General features: G+C 52.3%; 1 protein-coding gene across 1 annotated transcript; it reads left to right on the top strand.

Moving 5' to 3' along the window:
* Positions 1 to 1,063: 1,063 nt before the first annotated feature.
* VIL1 (villin 1) lies at positions 1,064 to 25,493 on the top strand. The gene is made up of 20 exons (XM_005889652.3): positions 1,064 to 1,094; positions 5,957 to 6,042; positions 6,357 to 6,431; positions 7,705 to 7,901; positions 8,504 to 8,612; positions 8,787 to 8,897; positions 10,405 to 10,607; positions 10,723 to 10,801; positions 10,981 to 11,079; positions 11,782 to 11,935; positions 12,505 to 12,605; positions 12,693 to 12,830; positions 13,416 to 13,574; positions 15,587 to 15,766; positions 16,829 to 16,974; positions 17,640 to 17,784; positions 18,234 to 18,422; positions 19,994 to 20,062; positions 21,434 to 21,574; positions 24,514 to 25,493. The coding sequence occupies exons 2-20, from the start codon at positions 5,968 to 5,970 to the stop codon at positions 24,625 to 24,627; spliced, it is 2,484 nt and encodes an 827-aa protein (XP_005889714.1). The 5' UTR covers positions 1,064 to 1,094; positions 5,957 to 5,967; the 3' UTR covers positions 24,628 to 25,493.
* Positions 25,494 to 25,541: the final 48 nt, after the last annotated feature.

The raw sequence follows: 25,541 nt of genomic DNA, 5'->3' as shown, positions 1-25,541 counted from the left end.
GCCATAAGGGTGAGGCAGATTTGATCCAACCAGGGATCAAACCCCCTGTAGAAGTGTGGAGTCTTAACCACTGGGCCATCAGGGAAGTCCTGAACATATACTTTTTATTCACACAAAAAAGGTGCTTTTAAAGAAACCAGATAGCACCTGAATTGCATTTACTCCTCTTACCAGACTGCATGAGCTCACACACGCACACCTGCACACACATGCACAGATGTGCACACACGTGTACATCTGGTCTTGAGAACTCTTGGGAAAGTATGGCCAGAAGTAGCAGCTGGCCTCACCCCGCCCACTTCAGCTCACCTCCCTAAGGACCACCGTGCAGAGGTGACAGGAGAATCTCTGCAGAGGTGGAGCTTGAGGGACAGCTGCCCAGGGGGCTGAGTTTGGGGGTGATGCTAACTTCTGAGTGAGACTGGTTCCTTTCCCATCTTGAGCGAGAAGCCCCCTAGGATCAGGGTTCAGAAATGCAAGACGTGGCTTCAGGGGAGAACGGCAGAGCAGAGTCCAAAGGAACCGGTTTATTGCAGCTCATAAAAGCTGGAGGAGGAGCCAGCGCCTCTGAAGGGGCAGACAAGAAAAGCTCTGTGCCCCTTGGAGCGAGCGAGCGACCTCTAGGGGTGCTAGGGTCCCGTCAGTCCTGAAGGGCCCTAAATCCTTGTTCCCTCACCCCTGGGTCACTCCCCCAAAGGAGAAAGGAGGACGGAGGAGACTGCTCCTCTGGTTTGGTAGGATGAAGGGTCCAGGTGCCCCTACCTTTCCTGGCAGGTGCTGTCCACCTGCAGCGAGCATCTGGGCCCCAGGCAGAAACGTATCCCATCCCTGGGTGCTCGCTGGGGACCCAGGGGTGGGGCCCCTCGGCTGTGGGTGTCTGGCAGTCACTGGGCTCCTGGCTCCCAGGGACACGGCGGCCACCTGCCTCCCCACCCCCTCGCCCATTCCCTCTCTCCCTGGGGCCCTATCTTCCCTTATATGGTGAAGGCAGTTCCTAGAAGGGGGGGGGCGGTGGGGACAAAGGTCGCTCTTCTCCAGCCAGCTTGCCACAACTCCCTGAGATCTCCCAGGTGGCAGCTGCCTCCCCCAGACAGGTAAGGCCACCCTGCGGGGACCCAGCACTGTAGGTGGTGGGAGAGGGCAGGACCGGGTCGGCTGCTTCCGGCCGCGGGCAGCCTGGGGCCTCCTGCAGCTTCTTGGGGTGGGGGTGAGGGAGAGGCTTGGATCTCTGGAGAGTCTGGAAAGGGCAGGGAGCACAGGGTGGCCTCCCAGGCCTCCAAAAGAAGGACAGTGGAGCTTCCACCCCAGACAACGGCCCTTTCCTACCCCACTGCCTGCCATCGGTCCCCACCCTGTGTTGGGTGCCACCTGGCCCGGATCGCCCTGGACAGAGAAGAATCTGAGGACTTGTAGATGTAAAACCCGCCAGTCCTGGGCCATCGGGGAGCAGCTTGTCACCCTGACCTCCCTCTCCCCCTCCCCTGGCTCCCACCATCTTTTTGCTCATTTCTTCCTCATCTGAGATGGTTTTTTTCTCTGCATCTCCATTTCCTTGTCACTCCTGGGACCTCAGCACTCTTGTCTCCTGGATACCAAAGTGTGAGCAACAGGCATCAGGGATGGAATGGGCAAAGACAGAAGCAGGGGCAGGGGGCTGGTGGTGGCAGGGCCGGGCCCCGTCTACCCTCGGCCGCCCTTGCAGGCATGCTATCCCATCTCTCCTCCCCTGGACCCATCCCCTCAGCCTCACCAGACCCTGTAGCCCCATTCAGCTGAAAGGAGGTGGGGCAGGGGAGTGGGGATCTTGGGACATACTGACCACCCGCTTCCCAGGAAGCCTGTTCAGGTGCTCTTGGGTGGGGGTGAGGCTGAGTCTGCAGGCTGGAGGGCTGGCATATGTCACTCGCTCTGCTCTCACTGGCCTAACAAAGCAACAGTTTGTCCTTCGTTTCGAATACTGCCACATCCCTGTCCTGCTCAGAACTGCGTAACTAGGGACAGAGAGCAGTGGGAGCACTGTGGAGCTCTTTGGAGCCCGAACTCCCAGGACCATGGGGCAGCACTTATAAAGGGAAGATGGGACCCAGGGGACAGCAGGAACCCTAATTCTTCCATGGCCCTAAGAAGGGCCACTCCTTTCATTCTACAGTTCAGTATTTCTGCTTCAAGAATATTTATTGAGCACCTAGTATGTGCTGGGGGGCTTCCCAAGTGGTGCTAGGGTAAAGAACCTGCCAGGCAATGCAGGAGACTTAAGAGACACGGGTTTGATCCCTGGGTTGAGAAGATCCCCTGGAGGAGGGCATGGCAACCCACTCCAGTATTCTTGCCTGGAAAATTCCATGGACAGAGAAGCCTGGTGGGCTACAGTCCATACGGTCTGCCACAACCTGAACATGACTGAAATGACTTAGCATGCATGTGTACTAAGAGCTGGGGGTTACATAGACAAACGCGTCTGGGTCCTTGACCTTGAGAACCTCATACTTACAAACAGAGCCTAGCACCATCCTGTGGTGAGAGGACCAAGAGAGGCATTTTTTGGCCAGGATGGCTTGGGGTCCCTGAGGAGGGGTCTCTCGTCTAACTTGAGGATTCTAGGAAGGCATCTTGGAATAAATGAGACCTAAGTTGAGACCAGAAGAGCTTGGGAGTGTTGGCCAAGTGAAGAATGGTGGGGAGTGCATTGGAAAGGAAAATGAAAGGAAAAAGAAGGGACATGAGGGGAGACTGAGAAGCAGCATGGGGCGGGTGGGTGTGGCCAGGGCCAGTGAATGGTGTGCTGTTACCAGAAGCAGAGAGGGATGGGGGTGTGTTGGAGGGCAGGAGAAGGAAGGTTTCGGGGTGTGCACCAATGGCTGACTTCGGGGTCCGGGAGTGATTGTGCCCTTTGGTGAGGTGGGGACAGAGGAGCGCGGGGACCAGGAGTGAGGGGGGAGCCAGTGAATTCAAGTTGAGGGAGAAGACATCACATATTCAAACCCAGGGCAGGGCTGTGCTATGGGCAACGGGGAGTCAGCATGGGCCCCCTACTCCTCCCAGCAGTTCAGGAGATGCAAGGCTGGAGAGGGTCCATTGGAGTGGGGGCACTGTGGGACAGAGGCATCTGCTCTAACCAGCATCTACATCTGCTCTAACCAGCATCTACGAGGCAGGAGCAGCTGGCGAGTATCCATGGGGTACTCTTGCAGTGTGAGTCCACCTCTTGGGGTGGCTCTCCCAGAATCCCCTTGCCCACCTCTTCCCTCTTCAGGCTGCTGGAGGTCCCCAGTCCTGATTTCTCTCTAGGGAGGCAGAGCGCCAACTTTTTCAAACCCCTGCTCCCCTGAGTCTCCACTGTTTTGATGGATAAGAAGGGCCTCATCTTGTCTGTCCTCTTTTGCTTTTGCTGGTCCCTCCTAGATTCAGAACACATTCCTGATGGGACTTTTTTTTTTGTAATTTTTCATTAATTTATTTTGTGCCACACTGCATGGCACGTGGGATCTTAGTTCCCCAACCAAGGATTGAACCTGTGCCCCCTGCAGTGGAAGTTCATTCTCAACCCCTGGACCACCAGGGAGTTCCCCCAGTGGGACTTTAGGGATCACCTGGTCGTCGACTGCCAACCTCATGGGTGAAGATACACACCATGTTCACACAGCTAGTGAGGGTCGGTCTGTTTTGGCAAAAAGAGGGATATGGGCAAAAGTGGTGATTGAAATAAGAGGAAACGTTTTCTTCATTTGTACCCAAATTGGTTCAACTGAACAAGGAGTCCTGGGAACCCTGAGGTCTCCATGGATTGAGAAATATCTCATGGAGGAGGCCCTGACCCACAGGGATATCAGACAGGACCCAGGCATTAGGGGCTCCTACAGGTGCAGTGCTGGCCATCAGCAGGTGGCCCTAATTTGCTGGAGGGGGCGCTAATCAGAGACTGGGCAGGAAGACGTTGTCCCCAGATTCCACAATGCCAGGGAGAGGATGGTCACCCTTCAGAGTCGGAAGAGGGAGTTTATCAGCAGTAAAGACCAGGTCATTGTTCCAAGGGGTGACTCAGAGTCCAGGTGAAAGGAGAGATTAGGTAGGTTCCAGCTGTCAGAGCACGGTGGTGGGGGCCACATAATCTTTCATTCATTATTCATCGGTTCAAGGAGCATTCATGGAGGGCAACTCCAAGCCAGGCTGGGTGGTAGACTCCGTGGGGAATGCGATGGCCTCCAGACTGGGAGGGAGGGGCAGGAAACCTGGGACAAAAATTACTGGGGACAAGTGACTCTCCTCCCTAGCTCATCGGAATCACTGGGGAGTTTTGAAAGCACCTCTGGCTTGCCTCCCCAAAGGCAGAAAATAAAGTGCCCAAGCCTGGGCCCCACCCTGGCCTAATTAAATCAGAATCCTTGGGGGTTTGAGATAGCTTGAGCATCAATGCACCAGTGTTGTTTAAAGCTCCCTAGGCAATTCTGATGAGCACTTGGAGTAGAGAATATAGCTAGAGGTCAAAGGAAAAGAGCCATAAAATAGAGCATGAAAGAAGATAGGGGAGAGATTTCTTCAAGCTCAGTGGGTGGAGGGCGGTTCCCAGTGGGAAAGGTTCATTCATTCATTCATTCACTCATTTATTCCCTCATCCATCCACTTAATTACTTTTACCCACAAACTCAGCCAACCACCCAACCACCTGACCATCTACCCACACACCCACTCAACAAAGTTCCAGCAGAGCTGGAAGCTGGGGATTCAGCACTGAACAAACAGGGCCCTACCCCGGTGGGGTCCACATCTTGTGGGCCACCAGAACAGTAATTGAGGGGTGTTTGAGGGTTTGGGACTTCCCTTGTGGCTCAGCTGGTAAAGAATCCACCTGCAATGCAAGAGACCTGGGTTGGGAAGATCCCCTGGAGAAGGAAAAGGCTGCCCATTCCAGTATTCTGGCCTAGAGAATTCCATGGAATTTAATGTCCATGGGGTTGCAAAGAGTCGGACATGACTGAGCGACTTTCACTTTCAGTTGAGAGTTGGGGGTAGCAAGAAATAGGAAACTGCTGCACACACTTTTCTATTGTGATAAAATACACAGAACATAAGACTTACCATTTTAACCACTTTAAAGCATACAATTAGGGGGCATTCAAGACATTCAAAATTCTGTGCAGCCATCACCGCTGTCTAGTTTGAGAATATTTTCATCATCCCAAATGGAAACGCCACACCCACAAGGGGTTACTTCTCATTCCTCCCTTCCCCGCAGCCCCTGACAACCACATGCTGTCTCTATTGATTTGCCTGTTCTGGACACTTCATGTAAATGCAGTCACACAAAATGGGGCCATTGTGTCTGGCTTCTTTCACTTGGCATCTTGGTCAAGGTTCACCCACGATGCAGGGCGTATGGTGCTTAATTTCTTCTGATGGCTGAGTACTATTCCATTGTGTGGACAGACCACCGTTTGTTGATTTAGTCATCTGTTGATGAACATTTGGGTTCTTTCCACCTTTTGGCTCTTGTGAATAGAGCTGCTATGAAACTTTATGTACAAGTTTTGTTTGAACACCTGTTTTTCTTCAATTCTTTTGAGCATGTATACTTTTCAACCCTTGTTTATTCTTTGCTTAAAAAAAAAAAAAACAACTCAGTATGATATGTATTTTTTAGCCAGGCATGACTTTGATCAAAAATTTTCAGGCAGAAAAATCGTTTGGGTCTGCATCAAGAAGGACCTTGTGTGCCAGGCTTAGGAGTGGGACCTTTTTTCAGTGGGTGATAGGGAGTCAGGAAAGGTGTTTGAACAAGAGTGACAAGATCAGAGCCAGGTGGGACCCCCCTGGCCAGTCAGGGCCCAGGGTGGGGACCTTCTCTCAGAGCCCTGAGCCCTGGAGAGAGAGGAGCTCTCCAGGGCTGGGCTGGAAGAGTGGCCCCTGAAAGCCAGGGTTCCCAGGTCTTCTTCTTGCTCCCACACCACTTCTCCCCTAGGCTCATCCGCCATGACCAAACTGAGCGCCCAAGTCAAAGGCTCCCTCAACATCACCACGCCTGGGGTGCAGATATGGAGGATCGAGGTGAGGATACTGCCTGGTCACAGGGCAGGCTCTGCAGGCCGGGGATGGACTGAGGCGAGGAAGGCTTGACTGTCCTCCACCCTGCCCTGCTGGCCTGCGAGCCCCTGGTGCCATCCCCGCCCTGTCCTCAGGCATCGACCCCTCCTCCTGCTCCTTCCTTTCCCGGCCCGCCCTCCTCACATCCACCCTCCTGGTCGGTTTTCTCGTGCTCTCTTCCTGGCTCTTCCTTTCCCAACTCTCCGTTCTGTTAAAGGGAGGCAGGGAAGCTGGGGGTCCTGGGTGGTCAAACCCTCTGACTTCCCTTCTCTCCTTAGGCCATGCAGATGGTGCCTGTTCCTTCCAACTCCTTTGGCAGCTTCTTCGATGGTGACTGCTATGTAATCCTGGCTGTGAGTGGGGAATGGGCAGGGGAGGCGGCGCAGCAGAGAGCAAAGCTTAGGGCAGCAGCAGGAGGAACCGGGAAGCTGGGGGCAATGGGCACTGCTGCCCAGCTTCATCCCAAGATAGTGTTCAGTGGGCGTTCCCAGCCTAGCCATAGCACCAGAGGGTCAGAGATCTAAGAGCCAGTTGCTGCCCTTGAACCACTGAGCTCCCAGCTGGGGTGACCCTCTGTGGATTTATAGTCTTGGACGAGCTTCTGAACTGGTGGGATGTCACCCTACTTTGAGTCCATGTTCCCAAAATCCACAGTCAACTTCATTTGACTGTCTTGGTTTCTTCTGCATCCTGTATCATTAATGCATTTGTACTTTTACTGATTCACTTTTAAAATTTAAATCTATTTATTTAAAAACTTAACTCATGGAGAAGGAAATGGCAACCCACTCTAGTAATCTTGCCCGGAAAACACCATGGACAGAGGAGCCTGGCAGGCTACAGTCTGTGGGATCACAAGAGTCAGACACGACTTAGCGACTAAACCATCCACCACTACAAAGTGAATATATGCCTAAAGATAATATGTGAAAAGGATATTTGCCATATACTATCTAGTTTTTTGGTGGGAGGGTGGGAGTCAAGGAAGACTTGGGATTATTTTTTCATCAACTTCCATTTTATACTTATTTATAATGGCCATTATTTTTACTAATACCGTAAAACTATGAAAATGAATAAAATACTAAAAGTTTCATATAAAAAAAACTTAACTCAGTGTCATTATCACAAATGGAAAGCAGTATCCCGTTTCACAAACAGAAAGTAGCTATAAAATATTTCCATAATCAGGGATTTGCTGGAGGACCGCTGGTTAAGACTCCACACTTCCACTGCAGCGGACGTGGGTTCTACCCTGGTTAGGGAACTAAGATCCCCTATGCTGAGAGGGGTGGACAAAAAAAAATTTTCAAAGTCATCTCACTGTATACTACCAAGTCACCTCCTAGACCTCTGATGGTCTGTGCACATAATTTTGGAAAATGCTGCCGTAGTCCAACCAAGTTATTTCCAAGGCCCAGGGGAAGACACCTGCCCCATGTCTCAGAGGGTCTGAGGAACTACAACAACACAGGGCTCCTGACCACTCGTCCCATGAACTTCTCCATGCCAAGCTCCCCTGTGGTGCTGGCCCCACACGTTCAGGAGACCATGTAAAGCAGGGAGGCAGGGAGAGGACTGTGGGAGCCCAGGGCCTTGGGCCCACTGGACGTGTTCTCTCCCTAGATCCACAAGACAGGCAGCAACCTGTCCTATGACATTCATTACTGGATCGGCCAGGCCTCGTCCCAGGACGAGCAAGGGGCGGCTGCCATCTACACCACGCAGATGGATGACTTTCTGAAGGGCCGGGCCGTCCAGCACCGTGAGGTCCAGGGCAACGAGAGTGACACCTTCCGAGGCTACTTCAAGAAGGGCATTGTGTACGGAGGTGCACGCTACAGGCTCGGGAATGGAGCCAGGGCTGGGAGGGATACCTGAGGCTGGGGGGCAGACCTGGGGCTGGAAAGGGAGCCTGAGGCTCTGCAGGGAGCCCATGAAGGTAATTTTTGTTCACCTTTCCATTCCCCACCCCCATCTCTCCTGCTGCCCTGTCCTTGGTCTTCAGCCTTGAGTTTGGGAGGAGACACAATTCTGTCTTCAGCATTTTCCCTCTTCCCTTCGCTTCAGTCCCCCTGTCCTGTCCTTCCACATGGCCTCATTACCATGCACCCACCTTTTGCAGGCCTCTCAGCAGGGCTAGAACTAGGGTGAGGCAAGCGAGGCACCTAGGGTACAAAGTCCAAGGAGGCACTCACGGCCAGGGTCATGCAAACGGAGGCGATAGAGTGACCTTGCACTTGCATGGCCCTGAGAGTGAGTGCCTTTTTGGGGTTTGTGACCCCAAGGCCTCAGGCACCCCTTTACTCCCAGCCCCAGCCCTCAAATGGGCCCCGTGGCAACCACATCCCCAGGATCTGGGAGGACGGGGGGTCTGTCACACCTCCCAGCCCACTGCCTTGGGTCAGTTCACATCTCTTCACAGGATCCGGAAAGGGGGCGTGGCTTCTGGCATGAAGCAAGTCGAGACAAACTCCTATGACATCCAGCGGCTGCTCCACGTAAAGGGCAAGAGGAATGTGGTGGCCGGAGAGGTGGGCATCAACCAGGGCTCAGGGAGCACAGCCTCCTCTCCTCCTATCCACTGCCCTGTCTGGGCGGAGGGCAGAGGCTGAGGAGGGGTGAGGGGCAGGGAAGGGGTGGGGGAGAGATTGATGGATGATGGACAGGATCTGAGTGGGGTCTGTGCCTGCCCCATGGCTCCCCAGGTGGAGATGTCCTGGAAGAGTTTCAACCGTGGGGATGTTTTCCTCCTGGACCTTGGGAAGCTCATCATACAGTGGAATGGGCCGGAGAGTAACCACATGGAGAGACTCAGGGTAACCCTGCCCTGTGCCCAGCCCCCAGATCGCACGCTGCTCCTCCCTGCTCCTGCCTCCAGCACCTGGCCTCCCTCCCAAACTTGCCAGACTGCTGCCACGCCTCCACCAGCCCCCATTTCCTCAGCGCTCTCTTCCCTGACTGTCCGGGGTGCTATGTTTGAAGGTGAATCTGAGTCTCCATGTGTATGCAGTGAGGTATGCGTGTAGGAGTCCGCATGCATGCACTGTGGTGGATCCACTAACGTCTGATGAGTCCCTGCTTGTGGCAGATGCTGTGCCCAGCACTGGGAGCCGGTGGTCAATGAAATGGGCAGAGCCCTGCCCTAGCTCTGGCGTCCAGTGGGCCATCCAGGAGGGGAGACAGATGTGAAGGGAATATTGGAGAAGTGAGGGGTGGGGAGTGTGGCTCTCAGGGTTCGGAGGGGTCTAAGAAGGCTTCTGGGAGGAGGGCGGGTGGGGAGGAGCGGGCCCTAAGGCAGGAGAGAGGTGTATGGCAGACAACCTTCCAGCTCAGACGAAGCCCGAGACGGGGACTTTGGGGAGTTTGGAAAGGAGGGTGGGGGTGTCTCAAAGGATGTGCTCTGTGGTCAGGAAGCCATGTGACAGGGTTGAGGATTGTTCTCAGTGCCTGGGATGCCGTTGAAGGGCACCCTGACTTCTGAGGGGCGAGGGGAGAGGAGGAGCTGAGGGCACATGCCTAGGTGAGGAGGGGGCTGGGAAGGTGGAATCACAGGACGTATGTCAGGTTGGGGGTGACAAGAGAGGAGAGAGACAGAAGTCAAAGGTTGTGCTTTTTGTGGGGATGGGTAGGGTCCCATTTTCTCAAATGGAAAGATCAGGGAGCAACAGAGTTGGGGAGAAAATCAAGGTTGGGTTTGGGGCATCTTAAAATGGGGCTGTCTTGGGAGCTGGATAAATAGGGCTAGGCTGGAAACAGAAATGTGGGCCTGGCGAGGGGGGCAGTGGGGTGAAGGGAGCCGTGGAGAGGGGAGGGGGCCGGAGTGGAACGGCCGGGAACTGGGTAGGAGACGCTAGGCTGAAAGAGTGAGCCAGGCTGTGTGTGTGTGTGTGTGTGTGTGTGTGTGTGCACATGTGTGTGAGCCCATGTGAGGCTTTGTGTGTGTGTGAGTGTGTGAGGGTGTGTGTACATGGCTTTGGGACAAAGAGACAGGACTGTGATCTTCAGGGCTCACCTCTCATGCAAAACTTTGAAGCAAAATCACACATTTCAAACAATGTCAAAACCAAAGGCCTGGCAAGTCCCGCCCCCTCACCAGACCCCCTCTTGCTCATGAAGAAGACTGCTCTTCCTGAGGTTTTAGTTTGGCTTCCTGACACACATCTTCAAAGCCTGGTCCCCTCCTTGAAAGGGAAGCGCTGGGCAGGTGCCTCCCCTTTTGGGGCTGCTGGGCTCTCCAGGTGTGGTCTGGGGTGGCGGATGCTGCCCTGTCCACCGCCCCCACCGCCCCCGCCAGCCTTCATGCGTCCCGGGGCCTCCCTGCAGGGCATGAACCTGGCTAAGGAGATCCGCGACCAGGAGCGGGGTGGGCGCACCTACGTGGGTGTGGTGGACGGGGAGGACGAGAAGGCCTCACCACAGCTGATGGAGATCATGAACCACGTGCTGGGCCAACGGAAGGAGCTGAAGGCCGCCGTGGCCGACACGGTGGTGGAGCCGGCCCTCAAGGCTGCCCTCAAGTTGTACCAGTGAGTGCCCGGCTGCATGGGGCTCCTCCTGGCACAGGGGGTACCTCCTGGGGGAGGAGACCCCGGGGCGAGTGTCCAGCATCCTCCTTGTCTATGCCGCATCTTTGTCCTGCAGTGTGTCTGACTCAGAGGGAAAGGTGGTGGTCAGAGAAATCGCCACGCGGCCACTCACACAAGACCTGCTCAGTCACGAGGTGAGAAGGTCCGGGGTGCCCCCAGCCCCAGCTCCCCATCACCCACCCGCCCCCTGTCCACTCTCCACCAGGGGCCTGGGGTGGTTGGGGTGGGGTCGCAAGAGGCAAACTTCTGTGTCTGCAGCTCCCCCAGCCTGCGCCCTCAGGCTCTTGCCCTGTGCTTTCTCTCCCGCCTCCAGGACTGTTACATCCTGGACCAGGGAGGCCTAAAGATCTATGTGTGGAAGGGGAAGAATGCCAACGCCCAGGAGAAGAAGGAAGCCATGAACCAGGCACTGGTGGGTCTGGGCGTCGAGGAGGAGAACTTGGAGGAGGGGCAGAGAAGGCCGCCCAGCAGGGAGAGGGCAGTGGGGGCCAAAGGCCAGGGATGGTTCTGGGGCTGACTTAGCTCTGGGGTGTCATCTTGAGGGTTCTCTGCACCCCAGGAAGCCAACCACCCAGCGACCTCAAGAATCGTCACAAAAAGGGAGCCTCCTCAGGGCTTGCACCTTGAGTTTGGCTCTGAAAAGGGAGAAAGAAACGGAGGCCAGCCTCCTTACAAGAAGCAGGGTGGGTCAGCATGGGGCTGAGGCCAAGTCAGAGTTTGGGGTCATTGTAGGAGCTGGAGTCAGTAATCCTGAACTGGCTGGGGGTCAACGTTGGATTGGGGGTTGGGCTCAAGTTTGGAGATGGAGACTGGGGTCAGGTTTGGGTCAGATTTGGCCTTGGAGTGAGGGGTCTGAAGTGGGTTTGGGGGTTAGAGTTAGATTCAGGGTTGAGGTCAGAGTTAGGTTTGAGGTGGAGTCTGGTGTGACCTGGGGTGGGAGTCAGCTGGGTTAGGTTTGAGGTCAGCACTGGGACCAGTGAATAGAGTCTGGCTTGGGCTTGGGGCCAGGGCAGGTTAGTGGTGGGTCTGATTAGGGTTACAGCCAGGCTTTGGCTCCTGTTGGGGGTGGAGGCTGGGGGAGGGACACACCCCAGACTCCTCCTTCTTGTCCCAGAACTTTATCAAAGCGAAGCAGTACCCACCGAGCACACAGGTGGAGTTGCAGAACGACGGGGCCGAGTCAGCTGTCTTTCAGCAGCTCTTCCAGAAGTGGACAGTACCCAACCGGACCACCGGCCTAGGCAAAACCCACACCGTGGGCTCCGTGGGTGAGGGCTGGCCTGAGGTGGGGTGGGGCCAGAAGCGGGCAGTGGGGCCAGGAGAGCGCTGGACCTGCCTCCTGCCCTCCTTGAGCACTCCTCTCGTGAACACTGCACCCTGACTCTGGGCTCCCCAGGTGGAGGGGCGTGGACACAAAGGGACTTGGATAAACTTAAGAGTTGTCACAAAAAGGGAGCTGAGAACAACTCACCTTTCATTTGGAGTAGTGTTAGGTCTCCTCAGAACCCAAACCCAAACATCTCCAGTCTTCCAGACAATATTTGCTAAGGACAAGCTCCATGCCACGCACCCGGGGGAGGAGAAAATGTCCCTCCCGTGGCTGCTCTGGGAGGCCCGGACAAAACATGAGTCTTACAGGAAGGAGATAGGGTTCTGTGTTATAGCTCTGCCACTGGCTAGCTGTGTGACCTGGGATAAGCTACCGAATCTCTCTAGCCTCAGTTTCGTCATCTGTAAAATGGGTCTAAGAATTGCAGCTCCCATTCAGGGCTGTTGTGAGAACCTGGGGGAACTCAGCTGGTGACATTGGGTGTCATGATTTCCCCCCTCACTCCAGCCAAGGTGGAACAGGTGAAGTTTGATGCCATGTCCATGCATGTCCAGCCTCAGGTGGCTGCCCAGCAGAAGATGGTGGACGATGGGAGTGGGGAGGTGCAGGTATGACAGGGGGAGAGAGGCCCGGGCCAGGGGGCGGGGTTGGTGGAGTCTGTCCTGGACCTCACACTAGCCTGGTACCGGCCCCAGATGTGGCGCATCGAGAACCTAGAGCTGGTGCCTGTGAATACCAAGTGGCTTGGCCACTTCTTTGGGGGCGACTGCTACCTGCTGCTCTACACCTACTTCATCAACGAGAAGCCGCACTACTTGCTCTACATCTGGCAGGTCAGGCCCCACTCCACCCTGTTTAGAGTGCAGCTGCTCAACCCCACTTCACTATACCCCTGCCAAGCGGCCATCGCCCTTGAGTTGAATACCTCTGGTGTGGATATCTTACCCGCTTTCCATTTTGGAACTGCTCTGGCTGGGAGATCCCCCTGACGCTGGGTAGCCCCACTCACAACCCTTCCCCTTTGGCTCTCTGAGTCTCCTTTCCAACTTCCATGGCTTCCTGTGCCTTCTCTTCACCCGCTGTGACTGGGTTTCTATGTCCAGATGCGAGGGAGCGGGAGATGTCTGGGGGTGCTGGGGGGTGAGTGGAGGGTAGTCGTGGTGTTTCCTCAAGAAAGGTGCAGTAAGCGGGAGAGGAGGTTGGGGGTCAAGGTGGGTTGGGGTGGACTGAGGCTGGAGAAAGATTAGGTGTGGGGCTGGGATCACAGATGAGGTCTGGGTTGGGAGGGTGGATTTTGGTTTTGTTCAGGGTGGGGATTGGTGGGGAAGACAGTTGGGTTTAGGGCCAGTCAGAATTGGATATGAAGTTAGAACTGGCAGCTGGCCTCACCTCACCCCTCCCACCCTGCACATCCCCAGGGCAGCCAGGCCAGTCAGGATGAAATCACAGCCTCCGCCTATCAAGCCGTCATCTTGGACCAGGAGTACAACAATGAACCGGTCCAGATCCGGGTCCCGATGGGCAAGGAGCCACCTCACCTCATGTCCATCTTCAAGGGATGCATGGTGGTCTACCAGGTGCGGCAGTGAGGTGGGGTGGGCTCCAGGAAACAGGGGAGAGGGAAGTCCTCTCCCCTGGGAGGGGACTGTTTGAGGCTCCATCACTTATGTGCAATGGAAATAGAAACAACTACTCAATATTTTTAAAAATCCATTTAATAAACACTTAGCATGTATAAGACTACTACTCTCTACACCCCAACTCCTCTTTAGATGAAAAAAGAAGTTATTTTGGATAGATGTGCGGAATGATGAACCTAAGGTGCACTGGCACCTTTTTTTTTTAACTTTTTATTTTGTATCGGTGTGTAGCCAATTAACAATGTTGTGATAGTTTCAGGTGAACAGCAAAGGGACTCAGCCATACATATACATGTATCCATTCTTCCCCAAACTCCCCTCCCATCCAGGCTGTCAAATAACCTGGAGCAGACTTCCCTGTTGAAATAGCCATCTCTTGCGTTCCTTTAGCAATAACCTATTTATTGAACACTTACTAAGTACACAGCCCTCTGCAAAGACCGAGGGGGAGAAGAATGCCATGCTAATGCTGCTTACCATCTTGCTGAACGAGCAGTGAATCAACAGTCCAAGGCAGGGTGTGCCTCAGTTCAGTTCAGTTGCTCAGTCATGTCTGACTCTTTGCCACCCCATGGACTGCAGCATGCCAGGCCTCCCTGTCCATCACCAGATCCTGGCGTTTACTCAAACTCATGTCCATTGAGTGGGTGATGCCATACAACCATCTCATCCTCTGTCGTCCCCTTCTCCTCCTTCCTTCAATCTTTCCCAGCATCAGGGTCTTCTCAAATGAGTCAGTTCTTTGTATCAAGTAGCCGAAATATTGGAGCTTCAACTTCAGCATCAGTCCTTCCAATGAAGATTCAGGACTGATTTCCGTTAGGATTGATTGGTTTGATCTCCGTGCTGTCCAAGGGACTCTCAAGAGTCTTCTCCAACACCCCAGTTCAAAAGCATCAATTCTTCAGTGCACAGATTTCTTTATAGTCCAACTCTCACATCTATACATGACCACTGGAAAAACCATAGCTTTGACTAGACGGACCTTTGTTGGCAAAGTAATGTCTCTGCTTTATAATATGCTGTCTAGGTTGGTCATAGCTTTTCTTCCAAGGAGCAAGCATCTTTTAATTTAATGGCTGCAGTCACCATCTGCAGTGATTTTGGAGCCCCCCCAGAAATAAAGTCTGTCATTTTTTCCACTGTTTCCCCATCTATTTGCCATGAAGTGATGGAACTGGATGCCATGATCTTAGTTTTCTGAATGTTGAGTTTTAAGCCAACTTTTTCACTCTCCTCTTTCAATTCATTAAGAGGCTCTTTAATTCTTCTTCGCTTTCTGCCATAAGGGTGGTGTCATCTGCATATCTGAGGTTATTGATATTTCTCCTGGTAATTTTCATTCCAGCTTGTGCTTCATCTAGTCCAGAATTTCTCATGATGTACTCTGCATATAAGTTAAATAAGCAGGGTGACAATATACAGACTTGACGTACTCCTTTCCCGATTTGAAACCAGTCTGTTGTTCCACGTGTGCTTAAATGCCAGAAATACGTTTCATTCAAAGGGACTCGTGAATACAGTGATCAGTGAACAGGCCGAGTCCATGGTGGAAAGAGGGTTGGGAGGAGATTTTGACTGGGGGTGGGGGGGTGGGGGCGGGTCACAGCTCCGCAGGGGTCAAATGAAGGCGATGCAGAGGCATAGCCAGCACGAAGGCCCCGGGGAAAGGCCCTGTGGGGAATCATGAGAAGCTTGGCTGAGCTAAATGGAGGGTTTGGAGAGCTGAGAGTGACCCTGGAAAGGCAGGTTGCCTCCTCATGTGAGGCCTCAAATGACCCCCTGAAAGCTGGGTTCTGGTCTGTAGACCTAGAATGGTTCTAGTCTGAACCAAGCTGTCAGGCAGGGGAGTGCCCGTGACCAAAGCAATGTTTTGGGAAGACTAGTTAGGTGATGGTGTATCAGAGGACCACCTTTGGTAAGTTACTCCTGCCCATCTCTCCCTGCAGGGAGGCACATCCCGGGCCAACAGCGTGGAGCCTGTGCCCTCCACCCGGCTATTCCAGGTCCGAGGAACCAGCGCCAACAACACCAAGGCCTTTGAGGTCTCACCCCGGGCCGCCTCCCTCAACTCCAACGACGTCTTCATCCTCAAGACTCAGTCCTGCTGCTACTTGTGGTGTGGGAAGGTGTGTGCAGAGTTGAGTGGCCTCCCCCTCCAACTCCCCCCGCCCCCCCATAGGCCCCGCCTCCTGGTTTCCCAGCTGCCTCTGGCCCCGCCTCCCACCTCCTCAACACTGGATCTGGATCCCTCCTCTCTGCCTCTGTGTCTGAGTAGGTCTTTCTCATTCTGTTTGTCTCTGGTGACTCCTGTCTGTCCCTGTGTTGGTCCGTCTTCATGTTTTTTTTTTTAACCCTTGCCTGAGATCAACACGTGCACAATGCTGTATTTATTTATGGCTGCGCTGGATCTTCATTGCTGCATGCGGGCTGCTGTCTGGTTGTGGTGCGCAGGGTTCCCATTGCAGTGGCTTCTCTTGCACAGGCTCTAGGCGCACGGGCTTCAGCAGTTGCAACACTGGGGCTCAGCAGTTGTGATCTGCTGGCTCTAGGGCTTGAGGGCTTCAGTAGCTGTGGCACAGAGGATCATTAGTTGTGGCTCTTGGGCTCTAGAGCTCAAGCTCAGTAGTTGTGGTGCACGAGTCAATTTGCTTTGTGGCGTGTGGGATCTTCCTGGACCAGGATTCGAATCCACGGTCCCTGCATTGACAGGCAGATTCTTATCCACGATGCCACCAAGGAAGTCCCTTAAAAAAAATATTTATTTACTTATTTGACTATGCTGGATCTTAGTTGCAACAGGTGGGCTCTAGGTCCCTGATCAGGGATCAAATCCAGGCCCCCTGCATTTTGAGCACAGAGTCTTAGCCACTGGACCACCAGGGAAGTCCCCTGTCTCTATGTCTTGGGCTCTCTGACTCTCCCTGTGTGTGCCTGTTGCTGCCTCCCCCTTTATCTCTATCATGAGGACTCAGTCTCTTGGAGGCCTCCGCCTATCCACTGGGAGGGTCTATCCACTTGTCTCCTCTGCCATCCTTTGGAGCATCAAGGACGCTGGGCTGTGTGCACAGGGCCTTGATCCAGGAGTCTCTCAGGCCCAGGAGCTCTAGGCCAGTGAATGTGGTGGAAGGAGGGGGAGGCGGGGCACTGGAGGTGGACTCCCCCAGTACAGCCACCCCCCCTTTTTCCAGGGTTGCAGTGGAGATGAGCGGGAGATGGCCAAGATGGTTGCTGACACTGTCTCCCGGACTGAGAAGCAAGTGGTGGTGGAGGGGCAGGAGCCGGCCAACTTCTGGCTGGCCCTGGGCGGGAAGGCCCCCTATGCCAGCACCAAGAGGTAACTCCCAGGTCCCTCGACCTCCAGCTTACCTTCTGAGGCTGGAGAGCCTCCCAGCACCTCTACCCACATCACCTAGACCCTGCAGCAGGTGTGGATTGAGGACTCTGTGTGTCGGGCTCACAGGGCTACCAGATGAGGAAGGGGCAGCCGAGGCTCTGGGAGCCTCTTGGCACAGGGGCTGTGTCTGTGCTACTTATTGTGGGATTCCCAGGGCCTGGGGTGGATATTTCCTGCAAAGGGAGTGCACACCCAGAGGAGGCAGCTCAAAGAGAGGGGTAGGACTCTAGGTGTGCCCTTTGGGAGGAAGATGCCAGGGCCCCATCAGCCACTGACTTTCCATGCTGCCACAGGACCAGATGCTGAGGAACACAAGTTGTAAGCCTAGTTTTCTGAAGAAGGTCCATGAGCCACCATTTCCTCAAAAGCAAAAAGACATGTACTATATTAGCAGCAGGAGCGATAGAGGAAAGATATTAGGAAGAACTTCCTAACAGGACTATAGAAGAGCCCACTGAAATGCTTGTCCTGGGAGAGTAGTGGGAATTTCTCCTTTGGAGGGCTCCTGGACTCTTGGTAGGATGGGGGACTTTTGGTGTGATCAGAAGAAAGAACATTTTTCTAGGAGATGAGCTTTCCAACACAATTTCCTTTCCGCCTTGCAGGCTGCAGGAGGAAAACTTGGTCATCACTCCCCGGCTCTTTGAATGTTCCAACCAGACTGGGCGCTTCCTGGCCACAGAGATCCCTGACTTCAATCAGGATGACTTGGAAGAGGAAGATGTTTTCCTGCTAGATGTCTGGGACCAGGTAGTTTTGAGGCCTGGGAACCGCCCTTCCGACCACCCTAATCCCAGGGCCAATAAATAGTGGCTTTAAGGATAGGTAAGGTTTGATGTTTTCTTGGCTTCCATATACATTTTCTCTGAGATTGGTGTTACGAACAGCAGGAGCATAAGAAAGAAGAAGGCAGGTCAGAGAGGAGGATGCCCAGTGGGGCTGCAGGGCACGACGTGTACTCCCAAAGTCCAGTTGATTTTATGAGGCAGAGGAGTGTTTCTGAGGGTCTTTGGCTCTGAAGAGGCTGGGAGTCACACATCTACAGAATATCGAAGTAGAGGGCATCTGTCCAACCCCAATTTCCAGAGGCAAAGTTAAGGCCGGATGGGGCCTGCCTAAGGTCAGGGTCCACAGCAGGATGTCTGAGCCTGGGTGGGCCGAGGGTGGGCAGGGGAGGCTGACTCTGGGATGCTCCATAGGTCTTTTTCTGGATTGGGAAGAATGCCAATGAGGACGAGAAGAAAGCCGCAGCCACCACAGTGCAGGAATATCTCAAGACCCACCCCGGCGGCCGGGACCTTGAGACCCCCATAATTGTGGTGAAGCAAGGGCACGAGCCCCCTACCTTCACAGGCTGGTTCCTGGCTTGGGATCCCTTCAAGTGGAATGTGAGTGGCCCCAGCCCACCTGGTCCTCCCACCCCAGCACATGCTTCATAGCACATGCGAGGAGGCCAGGGTAGACTCCTGGGTTTTTCTGTTCACTGGGATAGATGACCTGTGATGTATTTGTAAAGGGGCTTCAAGAGACTGAGAGTGGACAGTAAGGCTGAAGGAAGACTATGAGGCCCCCTGGTAAGGGAGAGGGAAGGAAGTCCATCAAAAATTTAGGCTAATGACAGTGTCTTGCTTGTACACTAGATTTAGCTCAAAGCTCCTGGGACATTATTGGGAAGAGCTGTACTGATTATTTAAATGCAAATGAATTGAAATTAAGCAAAATCAAAGAATTGATTTCTCACATTTCTCACTAGTCATGTGTGGCTGGCTGGTGGTTGCCATACTGGACAGCACAGAAAAAGAACGTCCATCATCATTGTGGAAACTTCTATGAGATGGCATTGATGGGTCCTCCAAACACATCAGTTCTACATGTCTAAATATGTGTCTTCCAGCACTAAATTCTAAGCAAAATGGGTCCTACGTGGTCCTGACCTGAGGAACAATGAAATAGACTTCCACAGAATTTTCCTAAACAGGCCCCAGAGAGAAGCAGAGGGCAAGTCCTCAAAATGGAAAAGGAAATGGCAACCCATTCCAGTATTATTACCTGGAAAATCCCATGGACAGAGGAGCCTGGCAGGCTACAGTCCATAGGGTCGCAAAGAGTAGGATACGACTTAGTGACTAAACCACAAATCACAGTGAAGGTTTTCTGCAGGAGGAAGGAAAGCTAAGGTAGAATGAGTGTTGCCCTGGTGGCTTTGGGTACACAAAATTGGCACAACAGATGAGATTAGGGAAACTGAGAGCTTAATTTCCTCAAATGCCTTAAAAAAAATCAGTGTTTGATGAGCTAAGTGTTTGATGAGGGAGCCCAACAAATCTCAAGTCTGCACACCTAGATGTGTCCAGAACTTCTCAAACCCAGGTCAGTGTCCCACATCAACAACTCTGGCAGGTCTTCCCCCACCCAGATCTGTGCCGGCTTCTTTCTCAGACTCATTCATGTACTCACTAGTTCATGCTGTCAGCATAGCTGGAACTCATAATGTGCCATGCTTGCTGCCAAGTCCTGGGATGTGGAGATGGGGCTCCCCATGGAGCCAAGGTCCTCTCTATTCCTTTCACTCCTCTGTGACAGTGTCCCCTCCAGGCTCTGAGGGGAGCTCCCCAGTTCTTCAGGACCCCTGAGTCCCGCACAGTGTGGGTAGGGTTTCCAAGGCTGCATGCAGCTTCTTAAACTCAGAGGGTGGGGAAAGATCATACTCTCCATCTCCGTGGTGGGCTGAGCGAGGCAAATAGTCCCTTGCCCCAGCCAGTTACCTGTCAGCCCTTCATGCTCATCCTTACCATCCAACCTGATTTTTCAGGGACAGCCTCCAGCCTCCCCCTGATTCCCCCTTCCCCTTCTCATCGCCCCTCGGCCCTAGAGCAGCCTTCTTTCAACGCCTGAAGGAAAATGGTCCTGTCTCCTCTGCTGAAACCCAGGTCTAATTTGTCACTTACTTTATATGCAGAACTCCAAATCCTATGAGGACCTGAAGGCGGAGCTCGGAAACTCTGGGGACTGGAGCCAGATCACTGCTGTGAGTACGGGGCAGGTGGCAGGGGCCCCCACAGTGTCCACTGACAGTGGTTAGACCCATGAAAGCTGAGAAAGCTCCAGAGAAGGTGCCAGGGTCTTCTGCTTTCTTTCCACCATTTTCTCCTTCTTCTCCTGGAAGTTCTTCTTGTTATTTAACTTCAGTGTCTTGCGTGGGTTTGTCTCCTCCATTCCCTAGTGAAATGGTCCCCAAATTTTATCATGTGTAAGAGTCTGGGTGATGGGGAATTTGGGGGTGGGGGAAGCTTATTGAAATGAAGATTCTGGGACTTCCCTGGTGGTACAGTGGTTAGGACTCCGTGCTTCCACTGCAGGAGGCACAGGTTCCATCCCTGGTCAGGGAACTAAGATCCCACAAGCCGTGCCCCCCCATCCACAAAGAAGGAAATCCCAAAGTCCCATTTCCTGAAATTCTGGTTTGTAGAATTGGGTTGAGACCTGTTAATATGTGTTTTTCACAAAGGGCCCAGGTAATTTGATCCAGTTAGTCCTCAGACCATACTTGGAGAAGTAATGATTTCTCTACTATCATCACCCTTCTCCAGGTAGAAAAACCTTCTCCTTCGATCTTTCAGTTAGTTCATAGAGATATGTTCAGCCTGCAGGCTTAGAATGTGGAAATATGAAGTCAAAGATGTTCACAGGCTTGCAGGCGGGATAAGACCAAGTAGACTCTGCAGAATTGTGGCCAGTACATGAGAACAATTTCCCAAGCACACCGGGGTTATCAGCAGATAACATGTGAATTCCTCGGACCCACCCACAGCCTGGGAACCCCATGGCACTATTAACCCTTCTTGGTTGACTGATGGTGCAGGCAGGAAAGCGTAGGTAGTTAGGTCAAGGCTAAGAGAATTTATGGTTGACAGTTTCATATCAGATAAGAGAAAGGTCATAAATGTCCAAGGTAGACCTCGAACATTCGCGCTAGCCATAGAGAAGTTTATGTCATAGAACAAAACAGTTTTGTTTACGTGTTTTTCAAAGCTGGTCATAGAGCCAACCAGCTTTGGTTGAATATAGACCTCCAAGCTTTAGCTTGTGGATCCTGTCCAGTATGCCATATTCTTATGAAGAGTGTGTGTATACGTATGTGGACAGTGGGAGGCAGGGGTCATGGAAGGCTTATATTTTTTTGGTCACACTGCACAGCTTGAGGGATCATAGTTCCCTGACCAGGATTGAATGTGGGCCCTCAGCAGCGAACGTGCTGGGTCCTCATCCCTTGACTGCCAAGGAACTCCACGGAGGGCTTCTTGAAGGTTCCCTAGGGTCATTGATGACTTCAGAGAAAAATGCAGCCTGGGAGGCAGCCACAAACCGGCTGAAGTAACGTTTTCTGTTTCTTCCCCAGGAGCTCACAAGCTCTAAACCGGAGGCGTTCAATGCTAACAGCAACCTCAGTTCTGGACCTCTACCCATCTTTCCCCTGGAGCAGCTGGTGAACAAGCCCACAGAGGAGCTTCCTGAGGGCGTGGATCCCAGCCGAAGGGAGGTGGGTCAGGGCCTGATTTAGCCAGAGATTTTTTCTTGAAAGATGAATGGGAATTATTCAGGCAGAGTGGGATATTCTTGGAGAAGGGAACAGTATACATGGAAGCCCAGAAGTAGGATGTAAACACAGCTTGGGTGAAAGGGCAAGATGGCCAGAGCAAGGGGTGGGTGGAGCTGGGAAGGGGCAGCTGCTGGGTGGAGGGGGGCACTGGGCAGCACCTTTTTTGTCAGGCTGGGGAGGGTGGTGTCCACCCTAAAAGTCAAGGGGAGCTATTATGGGTGAAGCAAGGGAATGGCCGTCAGGTTTACATTTTTCAAAGCCCACTCTAGTTGCTCAGTGAAGAATGGACTTGCTAAGTCTCCTTTAGTCGTGTCCGACTCTTTGTGACCCTATGGACTGTAGCCCGCCAGGCTCCTCTGTTCATGGGATTTTCCAGGCAAGAATACTGGAGTGGGTTGCCATGCCCTCCTCCAGGGGATCTTCCCGACCCAGGGATTGAACCTATGTCTCTTATACCTCCTGCACTGGCAGGCAGGTTCTTTTCCACTAGCCCCATCTGGGAAGCCCAAGAATGGGTGGGGATGGGTGGAGATGGTTTCGAGAAGTATTTAGGTTAAATCAGCAACACTTGGTAATGACTGGATAAATGTCATGAGAGGGGGGGTAATTGTGTCATTTTCTGAGATTGAAAAAAACCCTGGGTCAGACCCAGCTTAAGACAGGGCCAATCATGAGTTTAGTGGCACCGGGGAGACATCCAGGTTGGAATATCACTATGTGTATGGTAGGCTGGCAATTCAGAGGCGTGCCGGGGAGGAGACGAGTCAGCACAGGGTCCCTCAGGGAGAGCAGCTGCTGTCTGTGTGGTTTTGGGGGAGAGAGTTTGGCAAGAAGGGCATGTTTTAAAAAACACATTTCTAATATTCATTCTCTGTTCATGAAGATCCAAAATAGACTGCAAATCTAGCTTGAGAGGGTATTGAGAGAAAATTTCCCCAGTGTTACAATAAACCATAAAGAAGCCTCAGAAATGAATTAAGGAACCTATAGATGGGAGTTGGCTATTTCCTCCAGGAACATCTGAGTCTGTTATGGGTTTGGGCCCAATATACACATAAGTGTATTGTTTCTAGAACATGTGCATCCTCCTTGTCACCTTTAGACCCCTTTATGCATTACCTGTGTCTTCACTGTAATATTGGGATGATCCTAATAGCATATATTATTCTTAAAAATATTACAAATACTATTTCCCCAGCCTTGGTCCACAGGAAGTGTTCTGTATGTGTAAGCTGTTATTGTCATTGCTTGTTTTACACCTCAGAAAACTCAGATCCAGAGCAGGGAAGTGACTTTCCCAGTTAGTAGCCGAGTCAGAGCAAGAATCAGGTCTTCTGAGTCCCACTCTTCCTGTCATACCACGTAACACACAGAAAGTATTTCTAAAGGGAAGGGTAGCCAGTATTATTGGGCCAGGTGATTTAAAGGAGGCTAAATAATGACCATGTACTTTGTTGGTAAGGCTGTGGAACAACATATATTATTTTGCTGTGAGGGCAGAATGTTACTACCCCTGTAGAGGGGAATTTTGCAATATCTAATAAAATATACATTAGCCTTTTTAAAAAAAGGTAAATAGATCACTAATTTTGAATATAAGAAACAGAGTCAAGACAACTCCACCATGGTAGAAGAGGTCTGAAAGGCTTCAGTTCAGTTGCTCAGTCTTGTCCAACTCTTTGTAACCCCATGGATCACAGCACGGCAGCACGCCAGGCCTCCCTGTCCATCACCAACTCCCGGAGTTTACCCAAACTCATGTCCATCGAGTCAATGATGCCATGCAACCATCTCATCCTCTGTGGTCCCCTTCTCCTTTTGCCCCCAATCCCTCCCAGCATCAGGGTCTTTTCCAATGAGTCAACTCTTTGCATGAGGTGGCCAAAGTATTGGAGTTTCAGCTTCAGCATCAGTCCTTCCAATGAACATCCAGGACTGATCTCCTTTAGGATGGACTGAAAGGCTTAAATTCTTTTAAAAATTTTGTTGTCACCGATGATTAAATTGTGGGAGTAGTGTGCATTCTTATAGAAAAATTGAGGGTTCCAGGCTAAGTTGGGAGAGTGCACACACTCTCTGGCTGCTCCAAACTCAGAAGGGAGGGCCAGTTACAGTGAACAGTGGGCTGGTGGGTCTCGCTGCAGGCAGTAGCAAGAAGGGCAATCCGAGTACCCATGAGTAAACCACAGAGAGGCGGATGTGGGCATGGGTGAGGCTAGTAATCAGCTGGCAGGACCGCAGGGTTCAACAACAGGACCAGTGGAAAGATACAAGTCCACTGGGATGGGCAGTCCCTGCTATCTTGCCTGGGGGGTCAGAGTCCAGAAGTCTCAACCAAGCTGCAAAGCCAGCTTGGGTGGGACAGAGGGCACCTAAAGCATTTGCAGACCATGGACACAACCATAGCTGTCAGGGACCTTCTTCCAAAACAAAGTGCTCCACCACCCTGCCTGGGGGATTGGGGAGCTCAAGGCTCCAGGAGCCTTGAGCAGAAAATGCCGAGGTGGGAGGCAAAGGATAACAGGTTAGAAAACTGGAGCTTCAGATCCACCTGAGTTTGAACTTCATCTAAAGGTGTTTACTAAGAAGCTGTTCCGTGCAACCTGGGCTTGAACTCCACCTACAGGTGTTAACCGTAAAGCAGCTGTTCAATTCAGGGCTCTCTGCAGGAGTCAAAGAAACTTTCTCCAGGGCAATCCTACAGAGCAGAACAGCCCCAGATTGAAAAGAAATGCCACCTCCCCCCTCCCTGTCCCTTTCCTGACCCTCACCACATTGCCTCTTTTTGCTCGTCATCTGATTTCTATGCTACACCTCTGTGACTCATCAGAGCTAACTCTAAGCAAGGAGCTGACCCTCTGGTCCCTCTCCTCTTCCAGGAGCACCTGTCCATTGAGGATTTCACCCGGGCCTTGGGGATGACTCCTTCTGCCTTCTGGGCTCTGCCTCGATGGAAGCAACAAAACCTCAAGAAAGAAAAAGGACTGTTTTGAGAAGCAAAAGTAGCTTGTAGTTTAAAGTAGTAGCCTACCCTGCTTGCAGAGCTTCATTATTAATGGTATCAGTAAATTGAAGTGAATCAACTGAAGTGAAAACCCAGTCTGGTGATGCCGCTTGTTTAGTAATCTACCTGTTCTTCCAGAAAGATGATTCCTCTATAAGGAGACTGTGGTCCCAATTTCAGCTCTCAGGAAGCTGGCTGCATTGTTTTTTATCCAGGGGTGTTGCATCACGTTCAACGCCTTCTGCTCTAGTGCTTTCCCTTCTGAGACGAGCAACCCAGCACTCCATGGAACCTCAGTTATGGAGAGCCTCCCCTAGGGCTTTATTATGGCTCATCTTTAATTACGGCAGGTGGGCCGAAGCATTTTTCAGTTTTACATCTTTCCCAGAGTAATGGCTTTTCTTTTTCACATGTATTTACGTAAATAAATTTACATGTATTTAACATAGAAGGAAGTTACTGCCTTCCTCAGGTGATAAGTTAAAGGGACTTGTTCTTTGGAAGAGCTGAATGATCCAGGTGATGGCCCTATTTAGGAGGTTCCACAACACTCACTAACCAGTACCCAGTGAGAAACACATACCCACTGGGCCTGGGCTAGGGGCCTAACAGCAAGTATGAAATGCCAACACTATTTCACCTTCTCCCTGATACTCTTAATAGTAAGGCAAAGGAAGAACACAGTTTAGGCCAATGTTGGATTTACAAACTGTTGTGCAGAACCTCTGCAGAGCTTCACAGGCTCCTCAGAGAAGGCTGGTGCTGACTCAGCCATACTAGGTGTGCGGCCCCACTCCCTTTAAGGTACAACAGTGTTGCTTCAAAGTCCAAGTCAGAAGACCAACAGAATATGATTTTCACAACTTCAACTGGTGAGGTGTCTGCAAGAATGCGTCCTCAGAA

The sequence above is a fragment of the Bos mutus genome, chromosome 2 (assembly GCF_027580195.1).
Source record: "Bos mutus isolate GX-2022 chromosome 2, NWIPB_WYAK_1.1, whole genome shotgun sequence".
NCBI lineage: Eukaryota > Metazoa > Chordata > Mammalia > Artiodactyla > Bovidae > Bos > Bos mutus.
The sequence above is the reverse complement of the archived record's forward strand: the minus strand, read 5'-3'. Positions and strand labels throughout refer to the sequence as shown.

Coding starts and splice junctions, on each gene's coding strand:
- VIL1 (XM_005889652.3), top strand. CDS start 5,968: ATGACCAAACTGAGCGCCCAAGTCAAAGGCTCCCTCAACATCACCACG. Junction 11,080..11,781: donor AAGCCATGAACCAGGCACTG/GTGGGTCTGGGC, acceptor TTCTTGTCCCAG/AACTTTATCAAAGCGAAGCA. Junction 13,575..15,586: donor GATGCATGGTGGTCTACCAG/GTGCGGCAGTGA, acceptor CTCTCCCTGCAG/GGAGGCACATCCCGGGCCAA.